Below are 16,229 nucleotides of genomic sequence, written 5' to 3'. Positions count from 1 at the left end.
ATATATAAAGCAAAATGATTTTCCATAATTCATTTCTATTAGTTTTATCTTCAGTTTTTGAAGTGGAGAAAAAATGCATACTGTACCTTTAAGGTGTGTTCAGTTAATTGTAATAATGCATTTTCAACAATGCAAATATTCTTAGGATCCATCCATCGTCTATAATGCTTATCCTGATGGGTGGCAAGGATGGAATGACAAACAAATACACAAACCAATAAAAATGTTCAAGGTGCAAGAACACTAACCAATAAACTCTCTAACAACAGTCCTCAGCACCTGTTTTAAAAGACTTATAGTTATACATCAACTGATTAATTAGTGGGAAATGAACAATAAACCCTGCATCGCTTTGGTAACTCTATAACAAATGACAGATTTTGAGGTTGTAGCAACCACATAGTATAGTTTACATTAGTATAATTGCTTGGTTTTGCAAAAATATAGACATTTTTATCATACATACACTGTACCACATAAAAGAAAAGTTTTGAAGTTTAAATGTTACGTTACTATTTTAGCAGTCCGGCCAACTCACAATTTTATCTGAGCCTATGTGACCCCTGAACTAAAATTTGTTTGACACCTCGTATCTATGTACTGTAGTAGCAGATATATTTCATTCACAAACAAGAAAGTTGCTTTATTATTTACAGAACCCAAATGTCATAACAATGTGGTCAATGGCCAAATAAATGCGCCACACAGATATAACAGCCCCATCAATCTGAGATTTGGGTGCTTGATGAAAATCATGTATCTCTTTGTGAATGTAAATCAGAAGGCCTGGATATGCTGTTGTTACGCTAGCTAGAAGGCACTGAGTCGCCAACTCGAATTCTGATTGGTTGAAGCAACTGTCTGATTGACGCTTCACTTTACTTTACTGGGCTATCAGAACGGACAGTGAAGGCCTCAGGCAGATTTCTTTGACCCTAGCAACAGATGATGCCTGAAATCTGATTGGTTAAATGATTTAATATGAAAAAAACATGTCTGGAAGCAGCGCAGCCACGGGAAAACTATGAAAGGAACTGGAACATACCGTTTGGAATCATTTATTAATTATTTATGGACAAAATATAATTTACATCAGTCTGTAATTCAGATACTTTTTAGGCCAGCAGAGAAGGCTTTGCAGGCCCTGACGGCCCACCACTGTGAAAATGTCAGATCACAAAGTAAAACATGTTGTCAGTGGACAATAGAATATAATTTCAAATAGCAAAAAAAAATTAGCAGACACACTGGGAAAGTACAGGCTGTTTACTCTAGAGGGAGCTCAGCATGACAAACACTGGGATCGGTCTGTAGCCAATGGCTATGCTCAGGAGATTACTCTAAAAAAAGCTCCCCGTGCTGCAGGCAGAGAGCAGCAGTCACACAGACACTTGCCGTGAGGAGCTGAGCTGCCTGTTGCATGCCATGGCAGCCTTTCACCACATACTTCTCCTGCTCTCTGGTAAGTTGATTATTGTCTTTCAAGTGGAGTTCCTGTCAGAGAAACACTGCAATAATGCTGGGAAGTTATTTAAAGAACACACAGGAAGGCGTCGGAGCAGGTGAGAGCCTGGAGGTGAAGCTGCTTGGTGTTTACATGCACAGCATGCGTGTGACATAAAGTCTTAATTTTCCTACATAACTTTATTAAACTGTGCTGCTTTCCAGTGTGACTTGTGGATGTTCATGTGATGAGATTAAGTGTTCACATTAAGTAAAGATGGAAAAAAGAAATGTTTCGTAAGACTACCAGTGTGTGTTCTCCAGCTTATTCGTTATTATAAACTGAAGTATTTCCTGAATTAAAAAAAAAGGAACACTGATTCAATAAAATGTTTATAAAAAATACATTTTAATGCAGTGGTTAGCAATGGATTCAGGATTTTCTGTATGGAGTTTGCATCCTTGTGCATGTGTGTGTTTTGAAGGTTCTGTATATTTCCTCACACTGTCTAAAAAATACAGAGTTCTCTCGAGCCAGTTTCTCTAAATCCACCCATGGTGTGTATGTAAGTGTGTGTCTATTTGCTCTGTGTTGGCCTGCTGGTCTGTTCAGACTGGATAGTAAAGAATGGGTGGATATTTGCATTACAGAACTTTTTTTTCCCCAAACAGGAAGTCTTGGAATAAAGCAGTTTGTGATATAACTTTAATTCATCACAGCTCCTGTACAGATAATTAGTTGTTACTGGATGTAACTCCAGTTCTACGAGTAAGTGTGTGCGGGCTTCGCTAGTGGCACTCCTCTATCTCTCGACAATCCACTGAGACAATCAAAGCTCGGCGCACCAATTCCTGCCGCGTGATGGCACAGCACCACGCCCTTCGCCAAGGCTATATTACCAAGGGCGAGGTGCCCACAAACCCTTCTTCTGACGTAAGCAAGTAAGGAAGCAGACAGCTGGGCCAGCAGGTAGGCGGGCACGCACTTACTCGTAGAACTGGAGTTACATCCAGTAACAACTAATTCTACTTTGTAAGTGCTAAGCCTTGGTACTCACCAAGGCGAAGGGCGTAGGTCGATGAATGTACTCCCAGCTGATATGCTGACGGGATTGGTGCGTAAGACGGAAGTAAACAAACCGTACGTCCAGAACGATTGTAGAACTCCCGAAGAACGAGGCGGGCATCCATGCGCCGAAGCGCCGCCCGCGACGTGAACAAGCATCGCAACAGTGACACACACACGCCGGCCGGGGTAAACCACAGCGGCAAGTGGGAAGCCCCCAGTCCGCGACCCACGCACGGGAAACGGCAGCCGGACCATAATCCAATACGGCAAGCAGCAGAACCCCTGTTCCCGCTAAGCGCCGTCACACAAAACGGCAAGCGGTAGAACTTCCGCTAAGCACCATTGCAGTCAAACATCTGCAGATCGCGGCAAAGCCAGGCAGCAGGCAGGAAAGCCCTGATCCACGACCCCATCCGGGACGCGACGGACAGGCCAGAAGGACCGAAACGGTTAAATGACTGAACTCCTGTTCTCGCTAAAAACCGACATGGCCACAGAGTCTGTGCAAATATCCAACAGATATGAATGCACAAAGGTGGACGTAGAGGCCCAGGAGGCAGCCTGGCAGATGTCACTCACCGTGACACCCCTGCACAGGACCGCAGAGGCAGCCACACGTGGTGTGGAATGAGCACGAATCTCCGCCGGTGGCAGGAGATTCTGTGCCTCGTATGCAGCTGCAATAGCGCCCCCCACCCAGTGGGCGAGACGCTAAGAGGTCAGCTCACGTTCACAAACAGCTGGTCCGTGGGGGCCTGGAGGAACTCCAAAACTGTACCGATAGTGCAGGAGACTGGATCCAAGCCCCTCTCCAAGCACCCCGTCGTGAAGAGCTGCCACTGAGACCTGTAGGCCTTGACAGTAGAGGGGGCCCTGGTGCTCTGGATGGTGGAAACCACCGCTGGGGGGAGATCTAGTTCCACTAGTCTCGCCCGCTCAGCCTCCAAGCCAGGAGCCTCCCGCCCAGGAAGGGGCGGGATCGGAGGGCGCCCCCTGCCTGCAGCAGCGCGTCGGGCTCGTCGGGAATCAGTCACGGGTCCCCGACCGCCAGCTGGACCAGGTCCGGAAACCACCGAGCGCTCAGGGTGTCCGGAGCCACCACAATCACGTGAAGGTTGTGCAGCCTCACCCTGCGTAGTAGCAGGGTCAAGAGGTGGGTCGGAGGGAACGCGTAGGCCAGCTCCTGTGTGCAAAGGCATCTACCCCTAGAGGGGGTCCGTCTGACGACCTGAGCGAGAACCAGAGTGGGCACTGTGCGTTCTCTGCACTGGCGAAAAGGTCTGCCACTGGGCGTCCGAACCGGTACCAGAGTCGGGCTGCGACCCACGAGGACAGGCCCCACTCCACGTGGAGTGGGCCTCCACGGGACATTCTGTCTGCACCGACGTTGAGAACCCCGGGCACGTGTCACGCTTTGAGAGACGTGAGGCGCCGGTCCGCCCACAGAAGGATCTCCACCGCTTTGCGATGAAGAGGAGAAGCCTTGTGCTGAGCTGGGGTGAGCACACTCTTGTGTCGGTTCACCATGAACCCCAGGAGCTCGATGTGGTGCAGGACCTGGGTCGTGTGCAGCACAGCTTCCTGATGAGAGGACGCCAGTATGAGCCAGTCGTCGATGTAGGTAAAGACTCTCAAACCACGACGACGGAGGGGCTCCAGCGCTTCTTCGACACACTTGGTGATTGTGCGAGGAGCTAGAGAGTAGCCGAAGGGGAGCCGGGTATATTGGAAATACCGGTCTCCTGGAATAAAAACCTGAGCACGCCTCTTCCGCATTCAGCTCCGTAACCGCGCCCCGGCGGAGGAGCGAGGATACTTCCGCTTCGAGAGCGGCCGCCCCTGCAGGGCATGCGAGCCGCGTACGAAGGATGCCGATGGCGATGGCTCTGCACATCCGTATCAGGACCTCGGCCGCATTCTGGATCTCCTCGATGTCTTCTGGAGAAAGCTGGGACTTCTTGTGGCAAATCTTATCCACAGAGCCCAGCAGGAAGGTCATGTTATTAGCTAGGGCGAACATCTGGTTGCCACTAGCATAACCACGATCCAGGAAGCCCGCCATGCGCCTGTCTCTTTCAGACGGCAGCATGGGCTTACCGCCCTAACCTGACACGCCAGATGGACAGTATCATATGTCCGCCACGGAAATATTTCACAAGTCCATCTGGGTAGCTGCTTTTCTGATTTGATTTCAGAGGCGGGACCTTCAAAACAATCCGTAGCTGGCGATTGGACGACCGTTCGAACCAAAGAAGAAGAAGATTGGACGACCGTTCTGATCGACACATGACACACTCACCACAGACCAATCCACATCAAGCCACGGTGTAACGTAGCTTACGTGCGCTGCTGCTGAGAAGCAGTAGACATCGTTTCCTGACAAAAAGACTTGAAGTGATGTTCTGTGCTCCTCTTTCAAAGAAGAAATTGAGTCGCTTTCTTATAAAACTGCAGATATTGCCGTGTCCACGGAGATCGCTTCGCAAGCCGCCATTGTTTTCAAACTTTTGGGCGCTTCCCGTTGTCGTCACGTCTTCTCGTCACTTCCGCTCCTCCCGCAGCACCCGCCTCTTTCCCCTGATTGGGCCGGCAAAATTTTAACAGAGTGAAATCATTGGTCTATGGAGTGCTACAAGATGGGATCTGCAGGATTTAGGAACTGAATCAGGCAGGCCCATCTGCTATGCAAGGTTATTACCGCCCGGCCAGGTGGAGGACTTGGGGAGAAGGCACAATCTCACGGAGTCCTCTATGGTAGGCACTTTGGGGACCAGCAGCTAGCCGTCCATGCAGCAATATTTGCGGTAGCCTTTCACCGCGCCCTTCGCAGTGAGCGGCGTACCCCAATATTTCCGCACGTTGTCTTGGAACGATGGCACAGCGGGATATAACACTGCAGTCTGGGATCGAGTCCGTGACTGGGTTGCTAGATCGAGTGCAAAGTCGCGCTGAACTGGCTCCGGAGGCTGCGGCGGCAGCGCGAGGCCAGTGCGCTAGGCGGCGGAGGTGAAGAGCCCCGCGAGGTGTTCCACAGGCTCGCAGGGTTGGCCTTGATGGCTGGCGTGGGAAACGGTGGAAGTGGAGTCGCCTTGGTGCGAACTCCGCGACACCGAAGCACTGCTGCTGCTGCTGCTGCTGCTGCCGCTAACCTCGTCCCACTCGTAGGCGGCGGGGGCGGCAGTGTCCACAGCGTCATCGGCGTTGTCCTCGCGAGCAGGAACCGGGGAGGTGTCACCCATGAAGGCCGCTCGCCGCTGAAGTTCTTCAGGTGGCAGAGCGAGGCAGGCCGGGCAGGAGGACCGCTGGCGGTGATGCTGCCAGCCGAGGCAGTCGAAGCAGCGCTCATGACAGTCTCCCTTGAAGAGCGGAGCACCGCAGAAGCGGCAGGTGAACGGCCCGATGCCCGTTGGCGGCTGGTCACGGGCTGGAGAATCCATCTTGCCGTAGAACGGCGAAAAAATCTTGATCCAGAGAAGAAAGAACGGCTTCTAATGTACCGTAGGAACTGAGGAAGAAGAAGGGTTTGTGGGCGCCTCGCCCTTGGTAATATAGGCTTGGCGAGGGGCGTGGTGCTGCGCCATTACGCGGCGGGGATTGGTGCGTCGAGCTTTGATTGTCTCAGTGGATTATCTACTGATGGAGGGGTGCCACTAGCGATGCCCGTAGGCGGGCATAGCACTTACGAAGTAGAACTGATCATTTCACTGCAACTTCAACATGAATACTCAGGTGAAGTTAGAGCCGTCACTGTTTGTTCCTCTTTGCAGTGGCTGTTGCTCCTTCTGCGGCGCGAAGTTCCCAGCGGACTAAAAGAGGACTGCTGGAGCTGGCGGGGGCCATCAAATGCAGCACAGGGAGATCTGCTCTGTCCTACATGATGTACGGATGCTACTGTGGACTGGGTGGTCAAGGCTGGCCAAGAGACCGAACAGACTGGTGAGACTGATCACACTGTTTCTGCACCTTTATGCACAAAGCACAAGCGCACACACACACACACACACACACACACACAAACACACACACACACCGACTCTGAGTTTCCTTTTATGAATGAGTGGACTGAACCACGGGCCCTGTGTGATGGACGGAAGGAGGTAACGCCTTCCACATACTGAGGACTCACATGGTTCCAACGGGACCTTTAAAATAGTCCAAGAATTCCACACCCAATTTCTAATTACCGTCTCCTTCTCTTCCTCCTCCACCGCAAGACCTCTCACCCCCTCCAACCAGTGAACTGCTAACTATCTGTTGTGAAAACCGGTGCGGCGATCCTGCCTTGCCGTTAAAATAGCGGCGGCGCGACGTGAACCGCAGCCCTCATACTGCTTTTGTAACCTTGTCTCCTCAAGACCGGGCTGAACCTTCAAATGATACGTGTGTGGTGTTCTTAATCTCTCTGGCTGTAGGTGTTGCCACAAACATGACTGCTGCTACGGGAAAGCAGAAGAGCTTGGCTGCCAAACCAAAACAGACCAGTATCATTGGACATGTGAAGACAAGAAAGCTGAGTGTGGTAAGGCATTTTTTCATTCTTGTTTGTTCTTCTGAAGTCAAAACAGCTGCAGTTCTTCCGGTTTTTCATCTGTTTTACATATAGGCAGTATTTGCACAAGAATAAAGCAGCCAAAGAAAAACTTTCACATGAAGATCTGTGGACTGAGCTTCACTCAGATGAGCTTTGATATACTGTGGGGATAAATGGGTCACGGCACTCACACAAGGTGGCGGACATCACTTTTATTGTCCCCTGAGTACCCATAAGTACAAAAGAGACACTGAAAAACAACAATAGCAACGCTTCATGTTTCAGATGATATCAGATTTTCTGAGTTGCCAAGCTCAAGATAAAAACAAAACTTTGAATAGCAGATTATTGTATCTGCCACTCATTACCTCTGCCTGAGCTCAATGGAGTCCTGTGATAATGCCCACAGTGTTACCATACTTCCATCTCCTATAAAGTTAAATCATGTTGTCAGGTCACTTGCTCCCAAAAAGAGTTTCACATGAAAGTGGAAAAACAAACTCTCACATGCTGTAATGTTGTGGAATTTCAGCTGACCACTGAGAGGAAACATTTATTTTTCTCCTTGCAGATGATCTGGACGACAAATGTGAAAAGTTCCTTTGCAAGTGCGACAGAGACGCAGCCAAATGTTTGAGAAAAGCACCTTTCCTCCAGAAATATACCTTATGGCCAGATTTCATGTGTGGTAATGAACACCCTATGTGTAGCATGTACTGATTCAATAAACACACCTTCATATCCTGTGTGCCTTTCAAAAAGACAATAAAATGCAGTCAGATGTGGCTTACAGTGTGTGTTTTTTTATATTTAGAACATGATGAGACTCTTTAATGAATGAAATTGTGCTATATTTCTCAGAGTTTTTAAAGGTAAAATAATTCACATTCAGTTTTTCTAAATCCGTGTAATTTCCTGAGTAAGGATTGTAGAAAAGAAGGATTTCCTCTTTGGAAACTCAGTCAGAGCTCAGCCTCAAGGTCATATGTTGATGAGAAAAGGAAAGATCAGGTAACCAGTCCTCACAACAGTTACTCTATTTGTTGAGACGTGCACCTGAAAGTTACCTGCCAGCTCCTGCTGGATTACTCTGTGAGTGACTCCCTGCACTCGGGCAGGGTTGGTTTCTGACTGTGCTTCATTCATAGGGGTTTAAAAAAAGCCTTTGGAAACTCAGTGAGCTAACAGCCACACTGGGGTTTTTCTATACTCTATATAAAGTCTACAGTGACACAACTGTCAACCCTGAGTCTTATTTTTAATGCACATAATGTGCCCAGGGAGAGCTGTTCAACCCAAAACTTCAGCTGCTTTTAAGGTTTAAAGAGTAATGGTGACGGATGCATGGATGGAAATCAAGTCTCAATCAAAACAGCAGCAATGTGTAAAGTCAAGGTATTCACCTGCAGATGGCACCACATTCACACCTAAACACTCCTGGAAACACAGCCAATAATACTCACATTAACCTCTGTAATAATAATAAAAAAAATACATCTTTTTCCTGAAGGCTTATAAAAAGTTGGAGGAATACTTTTAACTTGTTGTTGAGCCAGCTAAAATCCATTGCCCTATTTTAGTTCACCAAAGTTAACTCTGGTTTGGTTTGGAAACCTCTTCCAGTCTTAATTTGAAGTCCAAATCTTAATTCAGACTGATTCCTAGTAAACAGTATCACCACCTGTAATCAAAGCAACCAAACTGCATCCCAGATGTTGCAGCTCCAGTGAGCGCTCCCTGTCCTGAGCCTGGTCTGTGAGTTCACACAGGGAACACACAGTTTCTTTTGTTGGTTGTACTCATGACTGTGGGCTGAAATGGGAGATGATGCCATGGTGCAGCGCCCCAGCTTCAAGACGAGAAAAAGTATTTGGATCAGGGCCCACAAACACTTGCCTGATTGTGTCCAACCTGCAATGGGTATATCTGAGGGTCATAGAAGCCATACACTGGATACACTGCCTGGCAGAATAGGGAAAGTTATTCAAAGTCTGGCTTTTTTCAAGATGAAGTGATGATCGTTGCAATTCTGCCACTGAGTTAATGCTGCCAACCTGCTGCTCCAGATACTATTATAAGACTATGATCTTTAACCATCTTGATTTGTTTTTAATGACACATCCTTTTATATAGTACACCAAAGACCATATTCTGAGCCTTGAGACATTGGAAAATGTGTGTTTATTTCTTGTTTCTGTAGTTTTATCATTTGTGTATCGTCTCAACAGCAGATTTACATTCAAGTGTAACTTCTGATTTCTATACCTGATTTATCCTTTGTAGCATTGCAGAGGGGCCGTAGCAAATTAGAGGTACAAATAGGGTTCCTACAACCACAGTTAAAGAATATTACAGGAGTACCGGTAATGTATCGGCTCAGCTCACATTTGTTCATGGACTGAAGGCCACAGGCTGACCGCTGAAGTGAGTTAAAGTTATTGGCACACAGGTTCATAGGGTTCTCCAGAGGCAGTGGTTACCTTGGGTTTTGGTTTTTGATTTTAGCCATGCTGTCCTGTAAAATCTCACTAAGGGACCGCATAGTGGCACAGCGGTTAGCGCTCCCATCTTGAGCGTACGGGCCTTACTGTGAGGATTTCACATAATACTTTCTTCTCATCTTGTGTGTGCGGCACTTCAATATAGTTTAATACAGGAAAATAGTCGCCACCTATTTTATTTTTATTCTTAGGGTCCCATTGATGGAATACTTATTTGAAGATAGTGCAATATAGATTTTGCCAGCAGGGGGCGTCACCTTAACCGTCAAGCGGCTGATACCGTAGAAGAAGTATTTAGTAATATATAAATGATAAGTAACATTAGGAGGAGATAATAAGTGTCTTATATTGTAACAGCTGTCGAGTTAAAACGTGAATGTATTCTTTTTTGAGTTTGAGAAGGAAACTCGCCATGGTAGATGTGTAGTCCGCGGTAATGAAACCAGTTTGTTTGTTTGTTTGTTTATTTTGTTTCGAGCTGAATTTCATTCACAGTGCTCGGCAGTAAACAAAAATTACATTACAATATACAAAAATCATTACAATCAATACAGCATAATACAATAACAAAACACATTTATATTAGCTCGAAAAGGAGTGGGATGAAGTAACACTTATTATCTCCCACCCCTCTTTACTTTAACTCTTTAGCTCAAGATATTACAACCTTCATTGTTACACAGTTGTGTTCACAGTACAATTTATAACACTTCCTTTTTTATAAACAAAAATCATTTCCCTTAATATATTTTTCAAAAGTAATTTCTTTCAGTTTCTTTTTAAATAACTTCATATTTGGACATTCCTTGAGCTTCCTACCCAGGTTGTTCCACAATTTTACCCCTTGAACTGAAGGACAAAGTCTTTTCCGTTTATTATTCGCCCATCTAACTTTAAAATTCTGTGTATGACGTAAATTGTACCCTACTCCTACTCTTTTAGAAAATAAAAGTTGGATGTTTTTTGGAAGATTGTCCTTACTTGCCCTAAATACAATTTGTACAGTCAATAAATCAACAATATCTTGAAATTTTAATAATTTAGAATTTGCAAAAAGTATGTTTGTATGTTCTCTGTAACCGACACCATGTATTATTCTTATTGCTTTCTTCTGTAAAATGACAAGAGGGTGTAATGCTGTTTTATAATTATTTCCCCATACTTCTGCACAGTAAGTAAAATATGGCAAAACTAATGAACAATAAAGTATACGCAATGAATTTTTATTTAGATCATGTTTTGCCTTATTTATTACTGAAATACTTCTTGAAACTTTTCTTTGAACATGGCTTATATGTGATTTCCAATTAATTTTATCATCTATTAATACTCCTAAGAATTTTATTTCATTTACTTTTTCAATAATTTTATCATCCAACTTAATTTCAACATCATTTGTTCCCATGTTTCCAAACACCATTAACTTGGTTTTCCCCAAGTTTAATGACAATTTGTTTCTATCTAACCACGATTTAATTTTTTTCAATTCTGTATTCATTTCCTGCTCTAATGCCTGGAGGTCATCCCCAGTACAAAAAATAGTCGTATCATCAGCAAACAAAACTAACTTGAGAACATCTGAAACTTTACATATATCATTTATATAAAGAATAAATAAAATGGGGCCCAATACTGCCCCCTGTGGGACACCACAAGAAACATCCAACAATAAAGAACAGAAATCTCCAAGTTGTACAAATTGTTTTCGGTCAGTAACTTCATGTCTTTCTGAGTTCACTTGATACAACTGAATTACTGAGGGATGCACATAACTCCTGCAAAAGCATGTGTTTATAGCCAGAATCTATGTTAAACAGAGTAAAACACGTTGACTGAACTGTTGAATTAAGAAAGCTGAGTTAAAAAGTTTACATGTGATCAATTAAGTGATTAGGTTGTGATGAATGTCCATATTGTTCACAGAGGTATTGTAGGTTGAGGATGGACTATGTACTTAATTAGTAATCAGGGAAAGTGTTAAAGTTATTTGTTTATTTCATTGAAAGTGAAGGCAATGAGAATACAGCATACAGCATTGGTCTGAAATAGGTTTAGGTTAAAAGAACAAAACAGTAAAAACAAAGGTTAAAAGCATTATATTACTTATTTGAGGTGATAAAGGGTTTTTTTTTTACATAGATCATAGATTAAATTGTGCAGTTGTGATTTTGTCAGTTCAGGACAGTGATATATGTGATTAAGTGGGGCTATAGTAACGTCCTTGATTAGAGACTTTCATTATTGCTGTTGTTTTTGTGTTTTAAGTTACAAGCATATTGTATTCTGAGTTTTGTAATGTGCAGAAGAATACTCACCAAGTGCGCTCCTGTTAATGGACATTTTACTGTTTTTGAAGTGCCTGCTAAAATACTTTGGACGAGAGATGAGTTGATTCATCATTTTCAGCATGGTAACGTGTACGGACTTTCTCAGAGTGTTTCTTCCCACAGTGATGAGTGGTGTTGGTAGGTGTGAATGTGTGCGTGAGTGTGTTTGCCCTCTGAGGAACTGCTAACCTGTCCAGTCATCAGCTGGGATAGTCGGCATCCTGCAGAAGTGAGTGGCTGTAGCTTACTCATAAATCTACAACTCGCCTGATTTCACATCCACATCCCCAGCAGCAGGGTGGATCTCCTGAAGAAAACCAAAGGAAATGCTGGCCGCCTCTCTGGCGCGCACACAACAGTCTTAAAGGTGTGTTGTTTATTCCCTGCCGATGAGCTGACAGAACCCGCTCCATGCTAATTGAGTTCTTTAATCAAATGTTTGGCTCCCCAACCGAGAGGCAGATGGCTCACTAGGAAGTGTTGGCATTGACAGCGCGGAACATAAACAATGGTAAACATGTGCAAAACAAACTTCAGAGCACCATGAGATCTGTGTATCTTCCATGAGGTAGAAGACTTTCTGTTCATTTGACTGATGGATATGCTCTTGGGATGACTAGAACACAATTATACATACTGGTAAACTTGCATTATTTTACCAAAGAACCTGACTACAGATGAAGGCAGTGGACAGGTCACTGGAGTCACAGTGAAATTCATACCAGAGTCACCAACAAACATTAAACACAGGTTTTTGGACAGAGAAAAAAAATGCAAAATCTTCACAGAAAGGCCCCTCAAACCAGAGAAATGATTACTGCTGGGCAAGAGCGCGAATCAAAGATCTAATTTGGCTCTACTTCATAAAATTTACTTTTGAGATGAGAAAATACAGACAAAAACAAAAACAAAAAATAATGTAGAGCATCCTGGACCTGATACAACTGTTCACGGTCTTTTTCTACCTCCTGTCATGCAGCATCTCCACATATTTTATTTTTAGGAGGCCAACGAGCCATGACAGACGTCATACAGACACACAAGAAAGAACAAATGTATTGCCATGAAGGATAATCATTGATTATCAGTGAGTATGACAAAGATTAAGTGTAATCCAGTATATACATGTTCTAGTTTTTCTGTGAATGGGAACTTAACAGTGACAAAACAGAGGTGCTCCTCATAGGCTCCAAGTTTGCTACCACCAAAGTTGATAGTTCTTCATCACCATCGACAGTTCCTCTGTTTCTCTCTAATGCCAGGTCAAGAGTCTGGCTGTCATACTCAACTCTGACTGTTGGTGTTGTAAAAGGTATGACAAATAAAATGTCTAATAATAATGTTATTATTTAGTATCTGAAACATAATTTCATACTACTTTTTACGCTAAAAGAACAACAAATAAAAATGACCCACAAAATCTCCTGGATGGCATGACCAAACTATTACCGTTGCTTTTAAAAATGACACTGAGCTTTTCTACGTCATGTGAAAGCATTTCAACTGGAGGCTGAATTTATACTGTTCTCTTTTATTCTGTTTTGCTCCGGGCTGCGCATTTCCCACAGTGTGCTTCATAATTGAACGGACAGTTCTTATTCAGACTTTCAAATCTGTGCATAGAAGTTTAAGACTCACTGAGTCCCACTGAGGAAACATACTCAAATATTCTTACTCAAGCCCCCTCACACCCCGTGTGTTCCAGTAAAATATAGGGGGAAAGGTGCGATACACTTCCTGTTTCTATATGTGGAGTTTAAATATTGGTTGTGAAAGGCAAAAGTATTTGGGAGGAGGTTGAGAACTGCTGGTCAAGGGAAACGTGAAGTGATTCACTCATCTCCCTTAAACTACAACAATGTACTTAAGTAGGGTTTTTTTGCGCTTTTACAGTTTGTGCATGAAATCATTGGTTTTGTGACAGCAGTCTTCAGTAAGGGAGGGTGAAATGTACATTAAAAATCCAACAATGTTAAAATGTTATTTTTGACCCTGTTCAAAAAAAAAAAAAAATAGGAAAAAAAATCTCCTCGGTTACTATGGAAACAAGCTGCTATAGAGTAGCAGAGACAGCCGAGAAGTCGGCCACAATGGCCTTGTCTGCGTGTCGCCAGTCCTGAAGAGGAAAGGTGGTGAAGGTGAAGAATAATCACAGCGGACACAAATGAAGAATATCTGACATCGCTTCATAGAATCATGAATGTCAAGTCATCTAAAAGCAGCATTTTGATGGATTTGTTTTGTGTGCGCACGGCCTTGAGGACAACATTTGTTTGCTTTATCTTGATGAAGAAATCTCAGAACTAGTGATTTTTGCCATCTGGATCCTATTGTCAGAAACCAAGATACTAGTTTATGGGCTAAATGCAGCATTTGCTCTCAGCTCTAATTTTGACATCAACCACTAGTGATGTGCCGTGAACACCACTGAATCGAGATTTTTGCAAAACCTCTGCAGCAGCTTACGGTTTTTTTGTAAACGTACGTCATTTTGACAAAGCACCCCTTCAACAGATGGATGTGATGATGCCTCAGCACCAACCAGATATGAATCCCTGATGCTACAAAGTGGAGCGTTACCCTGGAAACTGCACTACACTACATCTGTGTCATCTGACTGATGGTGACTAACAGTGTTACATATCTATGACAATAAGGACATGAAATAAATGCTCATAAATTATGATTATGAGAAACTTCACTGGATAGGGTGAAAACCCCAAAACACACTGAATGATGTGCACCAAATCGGCCAGTGGTAATTTGTGCAAGAATGAGAGACAGAGAATGTCAGATCTTTATATATCCATCAACAAGCACACATTTTTCAAAGAGTTCACAGGATTTGTTTTGGCATGGTAAAGCAGGAAGCAGACTGCATGTCAAACCTCATATGAGAATATTGTACAATATGTAGAATAATGGTGTTTGAAGTTAAACTATGGTAGATAATACTCTAAAGCTGTTAATCTGTGCTAAAAATTAGGCCAGTTATGAAAATGTACAACATAAGGCTCGACTTTTGAAAGCATGTACTAAGTAATTTTATATAATTGTTTATAAGGCAGATTCAAGTTGGTAATTGTACTTCACGCAAGTTAAAAGGCACGGACGGGGTTCGAACCCGCGATCTTCGGTTTACGAGACCGACGCCTTACCACTTGGCCACCGCGCCTGCGCTGTGTCCACATGCAGAAATTTTTTTATCGTCTGATATCAATTTTTATTTGTACTCTACATGTTTTATCATCATGTAGGATGAAAGTAAAGAGTTTTGTGTTTCCACTGTCCACCGCACATATTTCTGAGAGTCACCACGTGTCTAAAGACCTCGGATGAGGTAGAGTTGGCGAGCGAGCGGTGTAGACGTATTGTTCCTATTAGACCACTAGAGGGTGGTGTTGCCTACCATGACATATCTAAGGCAGATGAGTTGATATAAAATCTACACAGCGACTTCATTGCAACATTGTATGGATTGAACAATCAAGCACAAAAACAAAAAAACACCAGAGATAATCCTAACATCTGCAATGTTTGGCACTGGTTCAACTACTACTAAACACAAAGCACAAGCATCACAACAGTGATCGTCTGCCTTGACAAAATGTTTAACATCCTGGATGTTAATTTGCCAATCCTGAGGAAGACTGTTGAACTGAATGGACTGAATTAAAGGTTTTATTGCTGGGTGAACATTTTCGCCCAAGTCCCCTGTTTACTTCTTCATATTACAAGGTCACCAAAGCGCCAGTGCTGTAATTACACTTCCTCACCACAGGGGTCGCTGTATTGTGAGGGTGCACATTCTCAAATCAGATCAAATCAAACTTTATTTACAAAGCACTTTCATATTTAAAAGAAACAACACATACAATATTTTTAAGAAAGTCAGTATATAAAAAAACCCCACACCTTCGCCATAATCACACACATAAATGCACACACACATACATTCAAACACACACAGCATCTCAGCATCTTTGACCAGACAGTTAATCCCTTGTGCTTCCTTGTGCTTGCCAGAAAGGCAGCAAGCCCCCAAATCTAATTTTACTAATTTCTCCTATGTTTCAAGATAATTGCTGGGCAAGTTCTTTTAAAAAAGTAATTATTTATAGTTACTTCTTCAACAAAGTAACTGAGTAAAATATTTTTAAATTAACTATTAACTAGGCAAAGTAACCATTTCTTTACTTTAATAAAATGTGTTCGCATATGTCAAACAATTTGGATCCCCTCTTATTGGAACTTTAAGATGCATGTTCAATTATTTGTTATAAAACTGAATATATAATCAATGAAATAAATGGACACTTGACAGAATAAACTACAAACAGGAAGCACTGCATTAATCC

The 16,229-nt window shown here is 43.5% G+C and overlaps 1 protein-coding gene and 1 non-coding gene across 2 annotated transcripts; one reads left to right on the top strand and one right to left on the bottom strand.

The window, feature by feature from the left end:
* The first annotated feature begins 1,360 nt into the window (after positions 1 to 1,360).
* pla2g10 (phospholipase A2 group X) lies at positions 1,361 to 7,823 on the top strand. Its single transcript, XM_030090128.1, has 4 exons — positions 1,361 to 1,462; positions 6,280 to 6,448; positions 6,925 to 7,031; positions 7,615 to 7,823. Exons 1-4 carry the CDS (start codon positions 1,426 to 1,428, stop codon positions 7,761 to 7,763), a joined length of 462 nt encoding a protein of 153 aa, XP_029945988.1. The 5' UTR covers positions 1,361 to 1,425; the 3' UTR covers positions 7,764 to 7,823.
* A 7,151-nt stretch (positions 7,824 to 14,974) lies between these two features.
* trnat-cgu (transfer RNA threonine (anticodon CGU)) lies at positions 14,975 to 15,046 on the bottom strand. Its single transcript has one exon. It is a non-coding gene; the product is annotated as a tRNA-Thr (tRNA).
* Between the last annotated feature and the right edge of the window lie 1,183 nt (positions 15,047 to 16,229).

This window comes from Salarias fasciatus, chromosome 4 (assembly GCF_902148845.1).
Source record: "Salarias fasciatus chromosome 4, fSalaFa1.1, whole genome shotgun sequence".
NCBI lineage: Eukaryota > Metazoa > Chordata > Actinopteri > Blenniiformes > Blenniidae > Salarias > Salarias fasciatus.
This window is presented reverse-complemented; position numbering and strand designations above follow the sequence as displayed.